Below are 22,550 nucleotides of genomic sequence, written 5' to 3'. Positions count from 1 at the left end.
GTTTTAGTCATATTTAGACATTCACATATCTTTTTTTGTTAAGTCAAGTTTTAGTCGACTAAAAGTCTCGTCATTTTAGTCTAGTTTTAGTCAAAAGAAAACTCAAGGTATCTTAGTCAAGTTTTAGTCGACTAAAAGTCTTTTAATTTTAGTCTAGTTTTAGTCAAAAAATTGTAGTCTTTTTTAAAATAACACATTGTTACTGAGATTATTACTGATAAACATTTCAGTAAAAAAGTGTTTCACATATCTCAAACATTGGTTAAATGTCATAATTACCTGACAAAATACACTTGTTGAAAGATTTGTGTTGAATGCAAATGTTAAATGTGTCTGGTTTTCAATTTCTTATTTAGGAGACACATTCACAAATGATTAACCTGTTCTGAAGAGTGTTTTATTTTAACCAACACAATTCAAAAGCTGGGGCCCAACAGACTCCGACTGACAACTTAAGTTTTGGTTGCCTTGTGTCTCATGTTTCTGTTCAAATCAGAAATAAAATAAATATACTCAGAAAAACTGAAAAGAATAGGCCTACTTTACTGTGGGCCTAAAATACAACCTATTTACAGTCCGCGAATCACAAAAGTATCAGTGAGAAGTTGAGAACACTTGTTTAAACAGTGCATACGCTCGAACTTGACTGCACATCACATTTTTTACTTTATTGATACTGCTTTTAATCGTAATGCAAAGACCGGTCAAAGCCGCGAACTCGTTCTGAATATTCTAAAGGCGTAACAGATGATGAAAAAGCAGAGACAATTGTAGACGAAAATGAAGAGAGATTTTATCTTAGTTTTTATTTTATACAAAACATTTTCGTCTCGTCTTTTTTCGTCAACAATAATGCATGTTAATTTAGTCTTAGTCAGCGTTTTTGGACAGTGGTGCAGTCTTGTCATCGTCTCGTCTTAGTCATGAAAAAAAAGGTTGTTGACGAACATATTTCGTCTCGTCTCGTCTCACGAAATTAACACTAGTAGTAGTATAATAAGATGCTTATAAGATGGTTTCTTTTGGTGCATCTTTTATAATCACACAGTCACAAACTGGCTGTGTTACACATAAAGGTTCTCTCTTGTGTATTTATGTTATAGTGTCAATAGTGAAAAGCTCCTGAGGTGAACCTAGTCATCTGTATCGAAGTCAATAGCACTCTAGGGGTTTGGGAACTGATACTCTTAATAATGCAGGAGCTCCTTTAATAGAATGTTTTCAATGATTCTTTGTTGTAACACCCTCAGAAGAGCAGCATGTGTTTTACTGAATTTCCACAGACTCATCTCTCATCTCTGTGTTAAAACATAATTCAAATGCCTTCCATACAAATCATGCTGGAGTTTATGAAACTCTTTGTGGACCTTTTTTAATCACTACACCAGTCTTCATTCATCTTCCAGTTCCGATGCATCTACACCAAAAGGCTCTTTTTCTGACTACGAATGCCAACTTGAAAGCCTCCAGATGCACAACAGCACTGGAGTGTAATGGAAGGAGGCCGACTGGCATTTTACACCTGACAGCTCCTATCCGTGCTGCCCCATAACTCCCTTTGTGCTCTTTAATTGGAAACAGAGTGAAACCATGATGGAGAGGCCACCCATTAGCAAGAGGAATGATTTATTTAAATGTAGCTTTTAACCACATTGATAAAGTTACACCGAGAAGGATGGAACTCCTCATACTCCCTCGCTCTCTCACTCTCTCTCTCTCAGTTTCTCTCTCTATCTTCTGTTAAACACAAGCGAATATAGACTGAATAACAATGATACTTCCAAATACCCTGAAGTCATTATTATTATGAATACTTGAATACTAGTTTGTCCCCTGGGTGTTTTTTTTCTTCATGGCCTTAGACTTTCCATTATAATTAGACAGGCCTCTCTACATTTTCTGCTGTCATACAATATTCTGTTCACATTAAGGAATCAGTTATAAGCAAGAATATCTGTGTACACGCTCAGCATTACACGATAATATACTATGGCAAATACTTATTTCTCACATTCTAGCAGGTGCTCACTGTACTCTTATGTCAGAATGCCTTCATTGTAGCTCCGGTAACTGATCTAAATCAATGCTCCTGATATGATCGATATGCACATGAAGTGAAAGAAGTGTTTAAAAATAATGGTTTGGGTTAGACGAGTATACTAATTCTTTTGCTACGTTGTAAACAACACAAAATATGTTAATTTCAAAATCTTTATAATAACACAGAAAGAATGAATCATAGGCTACAGGGCGTGGGAAAGTTTTATTCAACAACAACCGAGACCTATTAACTATAACCACACCTATCAACGTATAAGAATAATTAGCTAACTATTTATTAGAGGACTGGATGTTAGCTAAATAAAATAATAGTAAACTTGTTCATTTTAACATTTTAATTTTAGATTCATTTTAATCTGATCAATACATAACCAAAACATATTTGCCATATTTGCATAGGGAGCTGAGGGAATTACTACAAGATTATCTGTAGGATTTAATCCTAAATGCATCATTACACCATTTTACCTCTTAAAACTGATGAGTGGAAATTATATCCTAAATTAAGTAATATAGAATACAGTACAGTATATCGCATCTGAATTGACATGTTTGTACAGATCCCCGTTATATTTTGTTGCAAAAAAGGTTTTGTGATTTGTCTTTAGGATAAAGACACACAAGGAAATGTGTCTTCTGGAAATAAAACTAAATGAAAACCATGTACTACCCAAGTGTAAAGCAAAGGATAATAAAGTAAAGACTGTTAAATGGTCTAAACAGAGAAATTGTGCTTCCAAGGGGAAATTATTGAGCACAACTTTAAAATCTAAAAATATTATTGTGACAGTAAAAGAAGTGATTAAGCTTAACTTGCATAGCAAACCTAGTCGTCTAACAGTTGGGTAGATTAAAACAATCACAATGTGTTACAATCAGGGTATGTGTGAAATTTTCTTGTGACAAGAATGTATACATTATGCAACATTCCTATCTGTGATTCATACAGAGATCATTTATCCCCTGTCAATCATCATTAATACAGACCTCTTCCAGTAACAGCACTCACACAGACATCAGATCCTAGTACTTTTGGTACCTTTCATATTGGGTAGCTTTCACGGGAGTTATGTCTTCAATAAAGAGAAGAATAGAGAATTTCTGTAAAACCATGAGGTATGGCAGTATGATGTGATTAATTAAATAAGGCATTGGATTAGTATCCAAAAATTTGTGTTGAATCACATATCATTTTTGAAACGATGTCAATATTGAGGTCTGTCTCTCTCTCTCTCTCTCTCTCTCTCTCTCTCTCTCTCTCTCTCTCTCTCTTTTCCTCCCACAGATATTCTACAAGGCCATGAGCTCCTTTGACCCAGAGTTTAGCCTGGCCAATCAGAGTGGGAAGGTGTTAAAGCTCAGTAATGAAACATCTCATGTCTTTACGGGGCTCTATCCAGGCTCTACCTACTCATTTACCATCAGAGCCAGCACCATCAAAGGCTACGGTTCACCGGCCTTCACCCAGTTTACTACTAAGATCTCATGTAAGAATATTTCTTAAGGTTATGACTGCTGTATCTGCACAGACACATACAGTGTTTGTGTGTGTGTATGTGTGTGTGTAATGTGAAAGAGAGCAGTGTTTTTTCATGCTGTTAACTGTCTATGGGTGTAAGTTTATGTGCATGCGCTTTCTGACAGCTCCACACATGCCTGGCTATGATCAGGAGACACCTCTCAACCAGACAGACAGCACTGTGACAGTCCTGCTGAAGCCGGCACAGAGTAGGGGAGCACCAGTCAGGTAGGTCTATCCTTTAAACACACGGGCACGCATTACTCACATAGAAAAAAAATAAATTTGGTCATCTGCAAATTCCCAGGCACTAGCTGGCACTCCATTATCACATGACACCTATCAGCATTAGAGGGTGATAGGTGACATATGCTTTCCCCATCTTTACACTACACACTGTTAGAAAAGCGTTAACTACCCTAACCACATAAATTTACATTTAGCAGATGCCCTTTATTAGAGCAGCTTACATTTATCTCATTTATACAGCTGAGCAACTGAGAGTTAAGGGTCTTATACTCAGCAGTGACAGCTTGGTGGCCCTGGGATTCAAACTTATGACCTTCTGGTTAGTAGCCAAACACCTTAACCACTAGGCTACCACATCCCCTGTGGTATATGATACATGATATGACAGACACGCACGATTAGCTAGTTTCTCTCCTCCACAGAAAGAAGCTTATTTTATTCTCATGGATTTTCAGCAACCAATGGCTGTTGCTTTGTTAAGATTCAGATTCAAGATTCAAGATTCCCCATTGGATCTTTTCATACGCTCACCTGCAGTATGTACAGTAGTTTGTAGCTCTGTATAAACCTGGACATCAAACCCAAATATTACTATCATTAGTTAAAATCTTTTAAGGCAGTAGGATTGTAATGTCTAACAATATTCCCACTTGAAAGATAAATAATCTATAATTGTTTTGCTTGTTATTCCTTTCCTGACTCTATTTTTCTTTGATTCTTAGTTTTTCCAAGTTCTTAACAGTTCTCTAAGTATGTGCATGTGCTTTGTTTGTATTAAATTAATCTTCATGTATCTGCTTTCAGTTCACTAGTTTGATTATGTGTGATTATCTCAGATGCTTTGTTCTTGTGGTGTATCTGTATCACATGCTCAAATTCCAGACTCTAGAGCTTAAACAGCACTTTGAGTCACTCTCAGTCTTCATGCTACTATTCAGTCAGCTGTGGCTCATTTAGAAATTCTCATTTTAACCATAACCGAGCTTCAGACACTCATACATTCCATTACTAAGCTCTGCTTTCTATTACTACTTCCGCTATTTTGTTTGCTCCTCATATAGATGTTACCCATGCCTACTTTACTCAGATTTCTTAAAATAAAGCTTAGTTTTGTATCGGATAGATAGATAGATAGATAGATAGATAGATAGATAGATAGATAGATAGATAGATAGATAGATACAACTTTATTGTCATTGCATTGTACAGGTACACAGTATACAAGAGTATACAAATGCAGTTTGTATACTCTTGTATCTTAACACCTCAGTCTTCTACATTACAATCTGCTGCCCCTTCTTTCACAATCAGTCTGTTTTTGTTACCTGATTATGTCCTGGATCTTTCTTCTCAAAGAAATCACAGTTCTAACAATAGGAAGCTTCCAATGATTTAATCAATGATGGAGCCCCAGATGTACATCTCACTCTGATGAACAGTATTACTGATTAGCTGCTGTGCTAACCAGGCACTCAGAAGGCAGCCTGCGATACATTGAGTCCATGCTCTGCCTCTCTGAGAAGCTTGCTTGGTTGAATTATTCTGCTAGAACCTGCTCCTGTTTTGCACCGAGCCAAAAGTTAGAATAACTTTTTTTTAAACTGTTTTCTAGTGGTGCTTTTTGTGGTGCTAGGCTTGGATCAGAAATGCACTTTAAAATGCGTCAGTATGAATAACCCATATTCAGTTTTTGCACCTTGTGCTTTGTCATGAAGAATTCAAAGTGGTACATGGACTCCCTCGATGTCTGCAGCGGTTTTAATGGAGACAGACAGAAATCTGACTAAAGGCTTGCCGTATCTAGACAGCACTTTAAAGGCATAAAGGTAGATTTTGAGCTCCTTTCTGGATCTGGGCCAACACTTCTGAGAAAGCTATGATGCTTTTAGGAAAGTGACTCTAAACCTTGCACTCCTTCATATTGTTATAGTAATATTAAATTCAAGCATGCTATTATTTATGTCAGGGATAATGGCACCTTAGAAACGTGCAGAAATAAAGCATTTCTGGCATCTTGCACAAATCCGAGCGCACGCTGTTCCACTTGATCTTAATCGAAGGGGGATGGAGTTTCAGCCATCATCAGCTATGTTGTCGCCCTGTCATTGGCATCAGTGTTGTCGTCTTAATTACCGTTAGCACGTCTTAATGAATTGCAGGCCCTGTTAATTAGCCCATAAGGCCAGCTTTTGTTTACTGCTAGTGTGCCTCAGTCGTGTTTTTGCACATCAGCTTGATTTTATTTTGTTCCAGACTGTTAGAATAACTAATATGTCACGCCGTTATGATGTCCATCTTTACCATGGCAGAATGAGGACAGAATCAAACTGATGATCAAGAACGGGATGAATATAGAAAGACAAGTTGATTTTAAAGGGTTCTGCTGTTTCGTTGTTTTCTAGTCAGTAAATGAATGTGAAATAAGCGCCTTTACTGGCAGGGAAGGCTGCAAGCAGGGAGAGGGGAATGTTATGCAAAAATATATAACAATAGAAGGCAACTAAAATTAGACTTTCATTGGGTTGTCGTGAAAAAATCTAGTTCATTGAGCTCAGTGAAGGAAATGACACTGTAAAGAGAAAGGGAGACAGAGAAAAAAATGGGAAAAAGTAGGGAGGAAGTAGAGGTTGATGAAAAGCAGCAGATATGAAACGGGTTCTTTTATATGGCAGCATTTTCAAAGCACTGAAATGCAGTGTTTTAGATTTATTGTGTGTATGAAAGGAAAATATGTAAACCAAAAAGGCAAGAATTTAGCAAAAAATTAAAGAAAAAAAAAAAATTCATCCAAGAGCTTATGTGGTAAATTTGCAAACACTTACTTTAACCTCTTCAGACCTTGACAATATATTTAACAGACCCAAAGCAATGGATTTTGGTTTTCAACATCTGCAACATGGCTGTGCCTTTTTTGTGTATACAGTATGTAAATGTTGTGTACCCAGAAATATTCATCAAATATCTTCTTAATTTTATACATAACGATGAAGAGAAATCAGCAAATCACTTGACGCATATTCCGCACGAAAGAGTTAATAAATCTGGTTGTCAGCACCCTTGTAGCTGATGGACTTTGTTGTTTATACTTTGTAAGTACTCTTAATTACATAATCCCTATTAAGCTCATAGGAAACAGTGCAAGGCTTACAGGGACCATGTGTTAGTATTTCAAATAACAGATGTTTGACTATGATACTAATCAGAGAATGCATTCATCATAATGTGTCAGCTTTTAAGAAGATTTTCCCTCAGTAAGGATGTGTAGCAGCAAAATAAATGTTTCTGACATAACTGAATATGTTTTAGTCTATGTAAACTATACTTGCCAGTTTACGTGTGGAATTCATGTGTGGAATTGTACGTTTTGATGTCTGGTCTGGCAGGACTACATACAGGTTGGTACAATGGCCTACACCAGCGGGGGAAAGCTCTTCATGTAGTCTAAGAGGATTAGCTTTTACGTCTGTCACTCACATCGCGCTACACTAATGTTTCCTTCTCCCACGCTGGGCACGTGTTAGCCTCACAACGCCTTCACAGCCTCGTGCCAACCCCAGTCCTCTTTCCAGGGTGGAGAGAAAGGATTCATAAAGCCGTGCTCTAGCATCACTACAATCGCTGAAGGAAGCTGATTTTCAGCCAAGTCCAATGGAAAACAGAGCAAGGAGAAATGGAAAAAGAGTACACTAAGCTTACTCGCCTATTTCTGGCAACAATTACTTCTGTAGTTTTCTGGATTGTTCTTCCACTTTCTTCCCACGGGACATGGTGTTCCTGGCTCTGCTCTTTTTTCCACAAGAATAGGCATATTTTTCACACTAGAGTAAACTAGAGTGTTTTGAGCAACAGTTTGCAGGATACAGTAAATGATTCTTGTTTTTCTGAAGTCTCTATAGGGAGACAATGACATCTAAAGGCAAAAGAATAGGAAACATGTAGGGTGAGACACTTTACTCTATTACATTGTCTACAATCTAAGTGTTTCAGTAATTGCTGTGAAACTGACTGTACAGTATGTGAGTATACGAGAAAGGACATTTTAGGGATTTATTTATTTTACACTAACCAATGATTCCTTAATGAAAGGAGATAGAAAGGACACCAGAAATGAAAAAGTGCTTATTAATCTTTTATTTATCTTTATTATCCTGGTCATGAATCAGGATGTACCCTGGATAGGAAAAAAAAACAAAAACCTATGGCCCAATGCTTTGTTTCTAAAGAACACAGAGGGGATGTATTGATGTCTCACAGCAAAAGGGTTCCCTTTTTAAACCTGACCTCAGGTTTCTGACTGTGCAGAAGATTGCATGTGGGTTTCTTCTGAATTCTCTTGTTTCTTCCCACCTTACAAAAGCCTGCCAGTTAGTGGATTGGCTATTGTAAATTGCCCCTATTTGTAATGAGCATGTGAATGGTGCGATAAAGTTTGTATTCCTGCTTTAGACCCAGTGTTTCACAATTAGACTGGATTCACTGCAAGCAGGAAATATGCTTATTAAAGAATGAATGAATGAATGAATGAATGAATGAATGAAACAATGGATGGATTATGTACTATAACCTCAGTATTTCAGCACTAAAACCAGTTAAAAATTGCAAATATTTCTGAATAACGTCCTCTGAGGGTTGTTTCTTCACTCTTGCAATTAAATCATGCCATAAAACATCCCATTCCTGTTCAAGTTCCCATTTCCAGTTACATGTCAGTTGCCTCCCAAATCCACTTTCCTGCTGAGGATTCATAGCTGGACGCACAGCAATTGTGAAGATTTAAGTGACATTTAATCTGAGCGGTTTCTCTTCATTTGTGTCTCGTGGTTGCATTTATGGACAAGGGTATAAATAAAGTTCCACAGCTGGGTCACTCTGTGCAGACGGCACTTCAGACATCTTTTCAATCAGCTAGCGAAGGACATCGATATCCAGTGTACATCTCTTTCATTACATAAAGTTTGATAAAAAGGAGTTCGATTTATTTCAGGTTTATTTATATATGTACAAATTAAATAGCTTTACAGAAATCCTCCAGACAGGAGGAAGAAACCTTGAGAGGAATCAAAATGTAAAGGAAACCCATTTTCCTCTGGGTAAAATGGGATAGCGGGATTTTATTCATATATTAAGATAAACTCATATAGACAGAGTCAATGCAAAGAGTACAAGTGCAAAGCTTTGAAAAATATATATGAAATATAAAATGTTTTTATTATTATTATTATTGATGAATCTGCCTTTTATTTATGCAAAGATAAATTCTGGCTTGAATTTAGTCAAAGAAAATACATCATTTATTGTGGGTAATTACAGTGATATATATATATATATATATATATATATATATATATATATATATATATATATATATATATATATATATATATATATATATAATATATATATAAATATATACACACACACACACACACACACACACACATATATATATATATATATATATATATATATATGTGTGTGTGTGTGTGTGTGTGTGTGTGTGTGTGTGTGTGTGTATATATTTATATATATTATATATATATATATATATATATATATTATATAAATGCTTAAAGAGGGGGGCACGGTGGCTTAGTGGTTAGCACGTTTGCCTCACACCTCCAGGGTCGGGGTTCGATTCCCGCCTCCACCTTGTGTATGTGGAGTTTGCATGTTCTCCCCGTGCCTCAGGGTTTCCTCCGGGTACTCCGGTTTCCTCCCCCGGTCCAAAGACATGCATGGTAGGTTGATTGGCATCTCTGGAAAATTGTCCCTAGTGTGTGAGTGCGTGAGTGAATGAGAGTGTGTGTGTGCCCTGCGATGGGTTGGCACTCCGTCCAGGGTGTATCCTGCCTTGATGCCCGATGACGCCTGAGATAGGCACAGGCTCCCCGTGACCCGAGGTAGTTCGGATAAGCGGTAGAAGATGAATGAATGAAATGCTTAAAGATGAGATTTTGCTCATTTCAGAGTGAGGTTCTACGTATATTTTTCTTTAAATTTTTACTAAGGAAGCTGATAGTTTTAGAGCTGACTGTACACTGGAATTTTATGCATGGTTTGAAGCAAGTGTACTAGCTTCCTTCACCTCTTAAAATTTAGACTCAGGTCTTAGTCACCATGTGCCTGAGTAAACAATGTGTTATTCTCATCGTCTGCTCCATCTTTCACCCTGCTCCACTACCATGAAATCCTGCTCTCAGTTCAAACCGTGCCAGTTGGGTAATAGCCTGTGTTTGGAAGTTGGTCACTTGACCTTACAAAGCTCTAATGGTGTGAGCAGGATTAATTGGTGTGTCGTGGGGTCACGGGAACAAAAGTGCACTTTCTAAACCTCTTTCATTGAACCGAGCTGCTTTAATGGCCTACCAGGTACGTCTTAGTGTGGCTGTTAGTTTTATAGGGTTTGTTGTGTCTGCTGCACTGATTCCCTCTCAAAACACTCCATCACGCTTTGTAACGACTACAACAGTGCATGCTAGCTGGATGCTTTCTCATTCCCATGGTTTCGGTCTGTTATGTGTTAATTAGTGAAACGGTTTCCGAGGCTGCGCTGCTCAAAGGCCAAATGTGCAGAGTAAAACAGATGAAGGTGATGGATAACTGTGAAGGCGAGTGGGCTGCAAAGACAGAGACCCTCCTATTCAGGGCATGGGAGTGTGTGAGAGGAAATACAGTGCCGCAAGGCCCTATCTGACCTCTGTAAGTCAATTAAATGATAAGTTAAAGCTAAGACCAATCAGTGTTTCTGGAAATGGTATTTCCCACGGTAGATGCGTAAGCACACTGTTAATAGCACCAGATTGCTCCTCGAGATCCCATATTGATTGTTGTGAAAGAGACAGTGCAAAGAATTACCTGAATACAATTCAGGGCTTACTATCTCAAACAGACATGGATAAATGAGGCAGGATTAGTGTCTGAGGACTCTCTCTCTCTCTCTCTCTCTCTCTCTCTCTCTTTCTCTTTCTGTCTCTCTCTCTCTCTCTCTCTATCTATATGTTTTTTCAAATAATCTTACCTAATTGTATTTATTATTATATAACCCTGTTGGAACCGTATTTAATAAGAAAAAATTGAAACAAAAACATTTTAGGATATTGCCTGCTTTGTTTAGTTTTGAGAAGATAAAATAAAAGGTCAGGTGTGTTTGTCTAGTACGCAAAACTAGAAAATTAAAAATAAAATAAAATTAAAATATAATATAATATTTTAAAAAAAAAAAAGATTGTATAGTTAAGTTTCCACCTGGTTAAAAAAATATTGTGTATTCAGATTTAAACTCCAATTCTTTTTTTATGTATTTACAGTTTTCTTCATGGCTCCACCTGTTTGTGATATAATCAGAAAGCATGAGGCTTCTCTTTAGGACCGAAGAGCAGTAACTTGTCAGGGAGAGAGACTTAAACTAATGGCTGGCCTTTAAAGAGGACCTAAATCTGGGAAAAAAGCAGCTCTCAAGGCAAAGAGAGAGAAAGAATAGCGAGGGGAGAGGACATGACGAAGGTTATGTCATCTTGTCCTCTCCCCTCGCCACTCTTTCTCTCTCTTTTCCATGAGAGCTGCTTTATTCTCTTCTACTTTGGTCCTTGTCCTGGCCTTTGTTCTCTTCAGTACAGTAATTAACTTCATATTTCTCACTATCCCTTAGTGCTGTATTTAATACTGCATTACATTAGATTTTATCACTAAATAGCAGGCACTGCATTGTGTTATCGCACAGCAAAAAGGGCATTAGGCGTTAGTGCTGGGAATTTCTTTTATAATGAACCATGGTTAAATGTGAAGCAGTGCCATTTCCAAAATACAGATTTAGAAGGTTTTTGTTCTGTGATCATTTAGCTAAATAAAGTAGAAACTATTACATTTTACAAAACAATAGTTCTTTATTGATGTAATAGTACATTTTAGTAACTGCAATAATAGATAGATTTTCTAAAGAATGGGTTTGATTAACACAAATAACGATCTCTGCTTTCTCCTTCTTTTATATGGTGAGTCAGTTGTGTATAGTCTCATGGCTTCAAGGTTTTTCTAGTCTTATATATGTGCTGTCAGACCTACAAGGATTGAGAAAACATGTCTGAGAAATAGAATAACAATGTAGATGCTGGTAATGCAGCAGTCTTTGTAAAACATAATAAAGATGCAACAGAAAGACTGTGTTGAAGGCTGAGTGAAATTCTTTGACCATTTACAGAGGTTATAGTCTTTTATGTTTGGCTCAGATAATTTCACTCCTACTAGTGACAAATGATTTATTAGATAAACCTTTTTGATTAGTGAGTAAATGCACATACTGTTAAAACTAGCAACTATAGTTTTATATTTGGGGCAGATCGTGGCCTAATTGTTGGAGAGTCTGACTCCTAACCCTAAGGTTGGTGGTTCGAGTCTTGGGCCGGCCATGACTGAGGTGCCCTTGAGCAAGGCACCGAACCTCCCAACTGCTCCCTGGGCGCCGCAGCATAAATGGCTGCCCACTGCTCTGGGTGTGTGTTCACGGTGTGTGTGTGTGTTCACTGCTGTGTGTGTGCACTTTGGCTGGGTTAAACGTTTCTGAGTATGGGTCACCATACTTACCATATGTCATGTCACTTTCATTTTCAAAGAAACGCATTTTAAAGCTGGCTAAGCTTTTTTATTGCACTGCATTACTGCATTTTTAACAAAGTTAATACTTCCTCATGTCTGATACTTTTTTAATATCCAGTTCATTTTTTTTCTAAATAAATCTGAATTTTTGGAAATGTTAAAGAGTAAAACAAGTCAAGCTTTGGTAACTTTCAAATTTTTATTTTTCTTTCCCCTGAACTGAAGAAGAGCCATTTTTTTCAAGGCTCCACTGAAGTTTTGTTCACCTTTTGCTTTTCTGTCCCCTTTCCAATAAAAAGTCCCTCAGACCAACCTGCCTACAAAATCACCTCCATTTCATTTTGTCTCGGTATCTCAGCACCAGCCAATATTCCTTCTATTGCAGTGGGAAAGACCAGGCTTTTGGGCTCAGGCATGTTTGATCCTCTGGGCGAATAAAGCTATTATACATCCAACATATCATATCACCAATCTCTCTCTTTGTTCCTGGGAACAAGTTCATGTTGTTCACCATTGACCATTATTTCAGCTTCCCGATGAGAATTTGTTTGCTTTGCTTTTGTAGGCTCATTTTGTTCGCTCTTGTAGACTCAATATTCATTCACCACTGGCAGAGTTCAGCAGTCTAATATCTGAAAAGAAAAAAGCAGGACTACTCTCTCATACCAGAGGCTTTTATTCTATTCTGTTTAAATCCTTGCCATAGATGGTTCTGGGCCTCGGATAGCTACACTCGGCATTAGAAAGCAGCCTGCTTCTCACAAAGGTTTTTATTTTAACTCACAATACGCATCAAGCTTTAGTCGGTTAGTAAAAGCTGCGTCGACTCAACCAGCGAAAATCACATTACTGACAGTGATACTTTCTCACTACAGTCTCAGATCAGATGAGCTGCACACACTCTGTGATCTGTTCTCTCACTGGTTACTGCTTCTCATTATCTCATGCTGCATGTTCATGTCAAGGCTTAAAATGTGTAATGTGTTTTAGCTTTATTAGTCATGTAGTATATACTAGACAGCTTCTAACATTATGAAATGTACATACTCAGTAAAACATGTTTTGATTAATAAATAATTTACAACAGGAGGGAGGGTGGTTTAATGGGGAGCTTGTTCATGGTTCAGGGCTTGATTCCTGTCTATGTCCTTTAGAGTTTGCATGTTCTACCAGTGCTTCAGGGGTTACCTCTTGATATTCTGGTTTCCTCCCAAGTCCAAAGACATGCTTAGAGTGATTGGCATCTGTAAATTGTCTGTAGTGTGTGAATGAGTGTATGGGGTGTCCCCAGCTCCCCCATCTTGTGTCTCAAGTATCAGGGATATTCTCCAGGCTCCCTGTTACTCTGTTTAAAATGGTAGAGAAAATGGATAAATTGATGGATGGATAATTTACAATATATAAAAATGTAATTTTATTGTTTTTACCTTTTTTCAAATTTTAGAGAAAAAATTCCAACTTTCTCTTGTTCAATCCTGTTATCTTACAGTGTGTACCAGGTAGTGGTAGAAGAAGAGCGTCCACGCCGAGCGCAGCGCACCGCTGAGATTCTGCGCTGCTATCCCATCCCCATCCACTTCCAGAATGCCACTTTGCTCAGCTCACCGTATTACTTCAGCGCTGAGTTCCCAGCTTCCAGCATCAAAAACACTCTGGCTTTCACCATTGGAGACAACAAGACCTATGAGGGCTACTGGAATGCCCCTCTGCTGCCCCATAAGAGTTACAGCATCTACTACCAGGCTGTCAGCACAGCCAACGGGGTGAGTGTGGAGAAACCAAACGTGTATGCATGCTGTCATGATGAGTACAGACATTATGAGTAACCTTTCAGCTCACTGATGGATGGATCATAGCACATTAACTTAAATCATGTTAGCACAGATACATCTACATCTCACTGAGCTTGCAGCTAAAAGTATGTCAAGTCCTCTTTAGTTAGACACTGTATATAAGCTTATTATATTGTTGAGTTTGGAAATTTTACAGATAAAGGGGTCCCTTTGGTTCAAAAGTTTTGAGAACCCTTGAGACTATTGATGTGATCATACAACAGGATTAGTCTGAAAGCAGCTCATGATTGCATCAAAAAAGAAAAAAGAAGTCAGGATAGCCCTTGCTGGAATGAACTAATACAGTAAATCGTTTACAACATAAGAACTGGGAAAAACCTGACTTCTGTTTCTTTAAAAATGATGAATGAGCGCCAGAACTTACGCTGTTGCTCCCTTGCTAAGCACAAGCGCTCAGTTAACAACTGCTGCTTGAATAATTTAAATCTCAATAGTTTCTGACTCTGAAAAATCATATTATTGTGTCTTTAGCTTTTAATTAGTAATGTATTTCTTTCCAAAATAAATACTTTGCTTGTAAAAGAAACAGAATTTGCAGTCTTATAAAAGCAATAAAAAAATAAAAAAGATTTGCCTAGATATGGCGGTTAGAATCCGACAGTAAAGGACACCGCATGCCATGACTCCAAATATTTTGTAGATCATTTGCTTTAGAAACGCTTCGTTTCACTGAGGAATCAATTTGTCCCTGTATGAACAGCGAATCCGAGACAGCAAGCCATGGATTAGTATCCGGCAGAGGATGATTTGTGGTGTATCACAAGCTTCACCAACATGCTTCTCCATCAAGCTCTTCTCCATCAGCAGACTGATATGCTCAATTTAGAAATATTGAATTTCTGACCGTTAAATGGGAATTTAGCACCAACAGGACATGGAAGCAGGCAGAGGCAGATGAAACTATAAGTGAGGAGGAATGCTTTCATAGTGAGACGCTCAGTATTACTGTACAAGGCGGCTATTCACGGCTGCATTATTAACACTCCAGTTTAATTGGAAATTAGAATTATCAGCCATCTCCCTTTTTATATGCAAATTGACCTTAATGAAAAGCCAATCCTTTATTCCACTGCCAGCAAAGAGAGCGAGGCTCAGGCCATTAGATAATTCACCGACTCTAATTGGACGCACTCGGCCTGCCGGGTATGAGTGGGAGTGGGAGTGTGTGTGTGTGTGTTCTAGTTGCTGCCCACCTTATGGCACCTTACAGACACACATCCCTCTCTAATGACTGTATTCATGTGGACATGTTGCCACTGTGTCACTGTTTTAAGTTTTAACAGAGCATAGTGGAGACACACAAGTGCAACAAGATTCTGTGTGTGTGGTGTGTGTGTGTGTGTGTGTGTGTTGTAATTGTTACACCGTGACATTTCAGAAAGAAGGCAGCTCTGTGCAAATTGCTTGCCTTCTCCCGGGTTCCTTCTTTAAAGTCTCTGGGTTCTATTGCCAAACACTCGCCGTCTCATGCCCTTTGACCCTGACTGATTTGTAAATAGCCCAGTTTTACCAAGGGAAGTAATTTTTTATAGTCTAGTAGCTCAGTCAAGCTATGTACCATTCTAGATTATGTTTCTCAGCACCAACCGTTACACGTAACATCAACGCCTTCTTTGCAAAGAGAAGACTAACTTTCTGATACAACTCACGATAAAGATATAAAACAGGATTATTATCGTTCCTTTTCATGTTACAGCATTTGGAATGTTCTAGAAGTTCTTTGAAGACTGTATCAATGAATACATCGATACTGGTTCACTTGGTCACAGACTAAGAATAACATCTGTCTAAAAACTTTGCAGGGAGGAAATATATTTAGGCAAGGCAAGTTTATTTGTATAGCACATTTCATACACAGGTCATTCAAAGTGCTTTACACAGAAATTATAAAACAGTTTATAAGAAGAAAAAAATATATATGTAAAAATAAGAGACATACGATAAAATCATAATAAAAACAAAGAACAATTAAAGAAAATAAATAATTTATTTATTTGGTTTAAAATATGTTAAAAAGAATAAAACAGGAGTAAAAGTAATTTGGATAAAAAGTGCAGTCAGTGTGAAGCAGCACAGTGCTCATTTAGTAAATGCAGAGTTAAACAGATTTGTTTTTAATCTTGATTTAAAAGTGTCTACTGTTGAAGCACATCTGATCTCTTCTGGAAGCTGATTCCAGTTATAGGTGGCGTAATAACTAAATGCTGACGCACCTTGTTTTGAGTGAACCCTTGGTATCTCTAACTGACCTGATCCTAATGATCTGAGTAGTCTGATTGGTTTATATTCAATTAGCATATCTGTAATGTATTTCGGTCCTAAGCCATGAAGTGATTTATAAACGAGTAACAGTACTTTAAAATCTATTCTAAATGTAACTGGAAGCCAGTGTAAGGACCTGAGGACTAGAGTGGACTAGAGGACTAGAGTGGCATTTTTTGGTTCTGGTCAGAATTCTGGCAGCAGCGTTCTGTATGAGCTGCAGCTGTCTAATGGTCTTTTTAGATATTTAGAAAAACACACATTTTTTCCTTTTTTCTTCAGTGTAAGTACTTTAGGAAGGGTTAGGTCTTTAGACGACGTACAGTACAGGCATTACAGTATGTCTTGATGGTTATCCCACCTCCCAAAAACATTAATCTGGTTATTCTAAATCGCCCATAGCTGTGAATGAATGCGTGAATGTAGGTATGTGGGTCTCTGTGCTGGACTGGCTTCTCATTCAAGGTGTATCCCTGCCTCTTGCCCAGTGTTTCCAGGATAAGCTCCAGATCCTATATGACAGCATAAAGTGCTTACTGAAATGATGCAAAGCCCAAACATTACCAGGAAAGCTATGGCAATAATATACTAAGTCTGAACACACTATCATACAAATGGCTATGTTTGGAAGCATGTTTTATTCATGTTTGGAGCGCTTCCAGTGTTCCTCCTCACCTCCGTGCATCAGCCCTGCCTGAACCCATTCTGTCTGCCCATGTGGGATGTGTTTGAGCATCATTTTTTATGATCAGAACTTGTGACATGAATGCTGCTGTACCTGCTCCTCCTCATCCTGCAACCAGCCTCAATAATTCACAGCGCTGTAGTTTAATTTGTCATCTCTTCAATAATGCATCAGGCCTCACAAGTGCATTTTGCTGTAATAAAGCTAAAGGGATTAAAAACCAGCTCTTCCATCACTTGCTGCCTTTTGAATATTCATGTCCCCAGTTCATTTTTGTTTGTTCCTGTTTTTTAAGACAATGAATGCAGCTCCATACACTGTCACTGCTTTGTCTGCTTTTCGTCTATTGTTTTGTCTTGGTTTGAAATGTCAGGGGAAGCTGCGCACAGATTCTAGTTTGGAGCTGTTGAATTTTGTGTATGGAAGATGTTTTCTTTCACTATTTTCACACCTCCGCTGCTGGTGATGAACTAGTTCTAGGCTTCGGTTTTTGCTGGTTTCAGCTGTGTTACTACCTGCAAGTGAATTAAGAATTAGCTTTTTTTATTCACTGCTTCTCAACTCTACTGCCAGATGCAAACCAGTAGTGGGTTTACAGAGTGGCTGGAAGAAGCAGCTGCATCTCAGATAAGACCACTTGCAGACTCTACAGCGAGAGACAATTTATTCTTAAAAATTCTTCTATATTCTTAATAATAAATAAATCTGCTAGTCATGTGCGGATGTACAGTACCAAACTAGCCCATCAGACACATGGAATCAAGATGCTCAGCAGAATATAAGGAGAAAATAGACTGACAGACAGTGTTGCCATTTTTGTCACAGAATAAATAACGTTTTTCTGTCTCTCTCTCTCTCTCTCTCTCTCTCTCTCTCTTCCTCTCTCTCTCTCTCTCTCTCTCTCTCTCTCTCTCTCTCTCTTCCTCTCTCTCTCTATCTCACTTTGTCTCTTCTCTCTTGTCCTTACTTTCCCTCTCTGTACTTTTCTCTTTATATATCTATGTCACTCTCCTCATCCTTGTTTCTCTGTCTCTCTTTTTCACAGGAGACAAAAATCGATTGTGTCCGTGTGGCCACTAAAGGTAGGACTGTCTTCCAATCATCATATGTGTGAAGCTTAATTACATATCCCTAAATGTGTGAAAGGTTTTCTTTTCGCATGTCTGCAGAAATCCCTGCTATCTCACCTGATTCTCATGTCTTACCGAAGCTTACAGATGCTTTTATATGACAGTTCAATATCTATGCTTCAATGCTTCAATATCTAACTCGTATTAACAGCACTGACTTATAAAATAACACAAGGTGCTTCACTTATGTATTGACTTTCATTTTCAGTTTAAGAACATCAGATACTCTTAGGAATAAAACACAATGAGGCATGCTGTTATAGGAAACTAATCTACACTGGGGTGTGTGATGTGGTCCAGTGCAATGCTGTTACAGTTACTACCCCAAAGTAGATTCTTTTCTGATAGCAGCATTTCCTGAATTATTTTATTCCATTTATACCACAGTGATTCATCAATTTGTCAATTTACAAACATGTAGCTACTCGTGTTACAGAGAAACCACAAAGTGCAAAGGGGTTTCTCCTGAAATTTCTCCGGTGGCAGAAAACTTGCTGACGGTAACGAAACACTGACACTGAAGACTCCTTTCGTATGTGACTCTTTCCAAGCATTATAGAAACCACATCCTGTATTTAAAATTCATTTGTTATTAGAGTTAGATGATATAAATGTCATGTGTATGAGCTGTTAGCATAGGAATAAGAACGTCAAATATTGTTTATGAAGAGCATTCGTTGACAGTGATGCTGTAATTAACATATGACATCACATTAAATAACATTTCAAGACAGAATCAAAAAGACATTTTGAGAGAAACTTAGCTATAAAAGTTTATAGACGGAACAGAAAAGCATATTGATTTAAACCTCGGGTTTAAGTTACAGCTGACACAACTATCAGAGCTGCTCTTTTACAAAACTTTTAATCACATGTCAATATATTTTAAAATTTTATCTATTCCTCTGTCCACAAGATAAAATATAATGCAAATGTGATAAACCTAATAAAGAGTAATGTTTATTATCATTCTTATGATTATAGCATTATCAGACTTTTAATTAATCTTAGATGAACTGTTAGGACATAAAAGGGCCCCTTAGCTTTATTTCCAGCACCTTCATACTTACAGCTTTAGTCAATGGTTTGGTAAAATAGTCAGAGTCTTGTACTAGACTGTACAGTAAAGGAGAATGAATGTGAGCCTTGGACTAGCTCTAAAGACAAGCATGTTGAACATGAGCAGAGCTAAACACTGCTCCTCCTGGCAGATGGATCTTAGCTCTGCTGAATATTGAAGCACGTTTGATTTCAGGTCCCAGAACTACTTGGCAGTGGTACAGTCCTGACCTCCCGTGGACCATTAGCAAACACGGAAGGCACTTAGGAAGCCACAGGCTCATCCCGGCGCTAGCCTCAACATCGTTTGGAATTTAATTGAGCACAGATGGTAGATAATCTATTTTCCTTACTACATGCCATCTCCCTTAATGGTGCCAGGGCTGTGCTATGCAAATGAGTGCCTATTCACTTTATTTTTCAAGACATTCGCAGATAGCAAATACATCTAAATGCTCCTCTCCCCAGAGCAACAATTACAAGAGATGTTTTGTTCTTTTTATTAGAAGATTATGTCATTCAAATGAAAATATATTTTATCTCGTTCTCATGGGACAGTGATGTTACGGAAAATTAATCAATGACAGGGTGGTGTTATGTGGCCGATGGAAATAGGGTTACTGCTGCCATCCGGCGGATGATGATTTTCCTATAATAACTAGTTCTGTAATGTTTTATTCTGTATTTATAAAAGAAACAGACTTCATACAGTATATTATCTGTTTATAGCTACATTTAATGCTGTAGTTTCCGCAGTCACTTATATGAGCTAAGAACAGCAGCTTCTCTATTTGAAGGTAATAAGCAGCTTGTCATGTTACCGGGAAAGTGTTCTCTGTCCTGAAGACTCTATTGTGGCGGAAAACTTTCTGACTGTTCTAAAACACTGACACTGGAGACGCTTTCCATAAATGTTAAATAAACCTCTCCTTACAGAAAACAGAATAATAACGATTAGACAGTCTTCTTTTTAAAGGAACAGCATGTTTATCTGTTTATTAAGAGGCTGAGATTATGTGCAGAATCCCCCATACAAGTCCCTATGAATTTGCTGTTACTATGGAAACGTTAATACGTTGGATCCAGCGCATAATTATAAATTCTTCAACCGGCATTATTGTCAGAGCTGTTATTGAAATTATAGAAGATGAATCAAAACCCTTTGACCAATCAGAATCAGGAATTCAAAAACACTGTGGTATAATATGTGAAATAAGTCTAGCATCACACAGCTAGCAAGATGAATAAACTGATAACTCTTAAATATGTTGAATAACAGTAGGCTTGTCTGTCTTTCTGTCTGCCACTGTGACTAAAGAATATATTTGGCCAACCTCTGGCTTCAGCCTACCCTTCTTTCTCTCTGTATCTCTCTCCTGTGTGCATGTTTGCCTGGAACTCTCCTTTTAGCCGCCATTATTGTGACCCAGCTCACCACGCCGTACGTACGCATCGCACCGGCTGCAGGCGACAGCCAGCTAACAGGTCAGACCTCCCTCTGTCCAGCCTCTTCTCAGCTCTTAATGTGTGTGTCACTAAACCACAAATGGATAAATGTGTGTGTGTGTGTGTTTGTGTGAGACAGGCAGTGTTTTCCCTATTTAAATGTTGAAATTTTGTTTTCGATTAAATGCACTCTTCCAGCATGATGTGCTCTAAAACTGCATACAGTTTCCTAAAATTAAAAAGGGCGTTCATCGTAAACATCACTCTACTATTTTAAAGTCATCTTTGTGCTGCTAGGCTTTGTAAATTTAGCTTTGTGTTTAGTTTGCTACATGCAGCTGAGTCTTTGTTTTTTTAGCCAGTCTCCATTGTCTGAGATATTCTGTGCTTGCAGAACACCCAGGTTCAGGCTTCAATGTTTATTTAATATTCATCTAATGGAGAAGGTCAGAACGTATTGGATTAGCCTTGGTGTTTCTTTAGGCACACTTAATACCATTTTCAGGCCAAAAAAAGAGCCACCGGCTCATTTTTATTCAGCATTAGAATAGGATTTCCAAGCGGGGTTGGAAAGAGGGAATCAATACAGCGCTACAAGGCCGTGTGAATCTCATCGCTTTGTGGGGTGAGGCTCTTGTATTCAACCTGCTGTCAGAACATTACATTTAAATATTTACCAGCCTCAGCAGGAACGTGTGAGATGGAAACTTTCTGGGGTGTTTGTTGGGGTGGTTGGTGAGGGGGTGGGTTCTTCAAGAATTGCAAACTTTTTAGACTATAAAGCATGTTACTGTGGAAGTTTGACTTTTTGTTTTGTTCTGTTTTTGTGCTTGGATACTTGCCATGTCTGGATCAAATTTGGGAGGGTGTTGGAGCCAAATTATTAGGAGATATCAGCCATAACATTGAACACCACTGATAGTTGAAGTGAATAACATTGATTATTGTGTTTCAGTGGCATATTGTGATTATTGTGATAATAACATTGATTATTGTGTTGCAGAAGCAGCTGTCAAGGGGTGGGATATATTAGGCAGCAGGTGAATAGTCAGTTCTCAAAGTTGATGTGTTGGAAGCTGGAAAAATTGTAAGGTGTAAGGATCTGAGTTTCTCTCACAAGGGAGAAATTGGGTCAGATCAACTCCAAAACAGCAGGTCTTATGTCTTTTATGTTCCCAGTATGAAGAAGTTACCTACCAAAAGTGGTCCAAGGAAGGACAACTGGCAAACCAGGACAGGGTCATGGGTGCCCAAGGCTCACTGATTTGTGTGGGAGGCAAAGGCTGGCACTCTGGTCCAATACCACTATAAAGTTACTGTAGTTAGCTGAAATCAATTTAAAAGGTTACTGAAAAAGTTAATGCTGGTTATGATAGAATGTGCTGGACACACAGTTCATCGCAGCTTGCTGCATACAGGACTTTGTAGCTGCAGACACCTTTAGAGTTCCCAAGCTGACCCATGTCTATAACTGAAAGCACCTTCACTGGGCGTAAGCATCAGACCTGGACCATTGAACAATTTCTTTTACATCATATGGACACTTGTGTGCATGAATTTCACTTATCTGGGGAAGACATGGCACCTGGATTCTGGAGACACAATACTGTGCAATAGGTTTTAATCTTCGGGCTGATAGCAATACTTCAAACCCACGGAGGAATCTTATTTAGTATTCAAAAGTAAACTGCATT

General features: G+C 38.1%; 1 protein-coding gene across 10 annotated transcripts in view; it reads left to right on the top strand.

Moving 5' to 3' along the window:
• Positions 1-22,550, top strand: part of LOC132845609 (receptor-type tyrosine-protein phosphatase mu-like) — a 204,110-nt gene that overhangs the window by 129,969 nt on the left and 51,591 nt on the right. For 5 of the 10 annotated variants that reach the window (XM_060869707.1, XM_060869706.1, XM_060869709.1 and 2 more), the window contains exons 10-14: positions 3,347-3,548; positions 3,706-3,808; positions 13,911-14,184; positions 18,267-18,303; positions 20,821-20,895. In XM_060869707.1, the coding sequence (XP_060725690.1) occupies positions 3,347-3,548; positions 3,706-3,808; positions 13,911-14,184; positions 18,267-18,303; positions 20,821-20,895 (691 nt within the window). The remainder of the gene's footprint in view (positions 1-3,346; positions 3,549-3,705; positions 3,809-13,910; positions 14,185-18,266; positions 18,304-20,820; positions 20,896-22,550) is intronic. The other 5 variants (XM_060869713.1, XM_060869711.1, XM_060869710.1 and 2 more) reach the window with 1 other exon arrangement.

This window comes from Tachysurus vachellii, chromosome 5, assembly GCF_030014155.1.
Source record: "Tachysurus vachellii isolate PV-2020 chromosome 5, HZAU_Pvac_v1, whole genome shotgun sequence".
Taxonomy (NCBI): Eukaryota; Metazoa; Chordata; class Actinopteri; order Siluriformes; family Bagridae; genus Tachysurus; species Tachysurus vachellii.
This window is presented reverse-complemented; position numbering and strand designations above follow the sequence as displayed.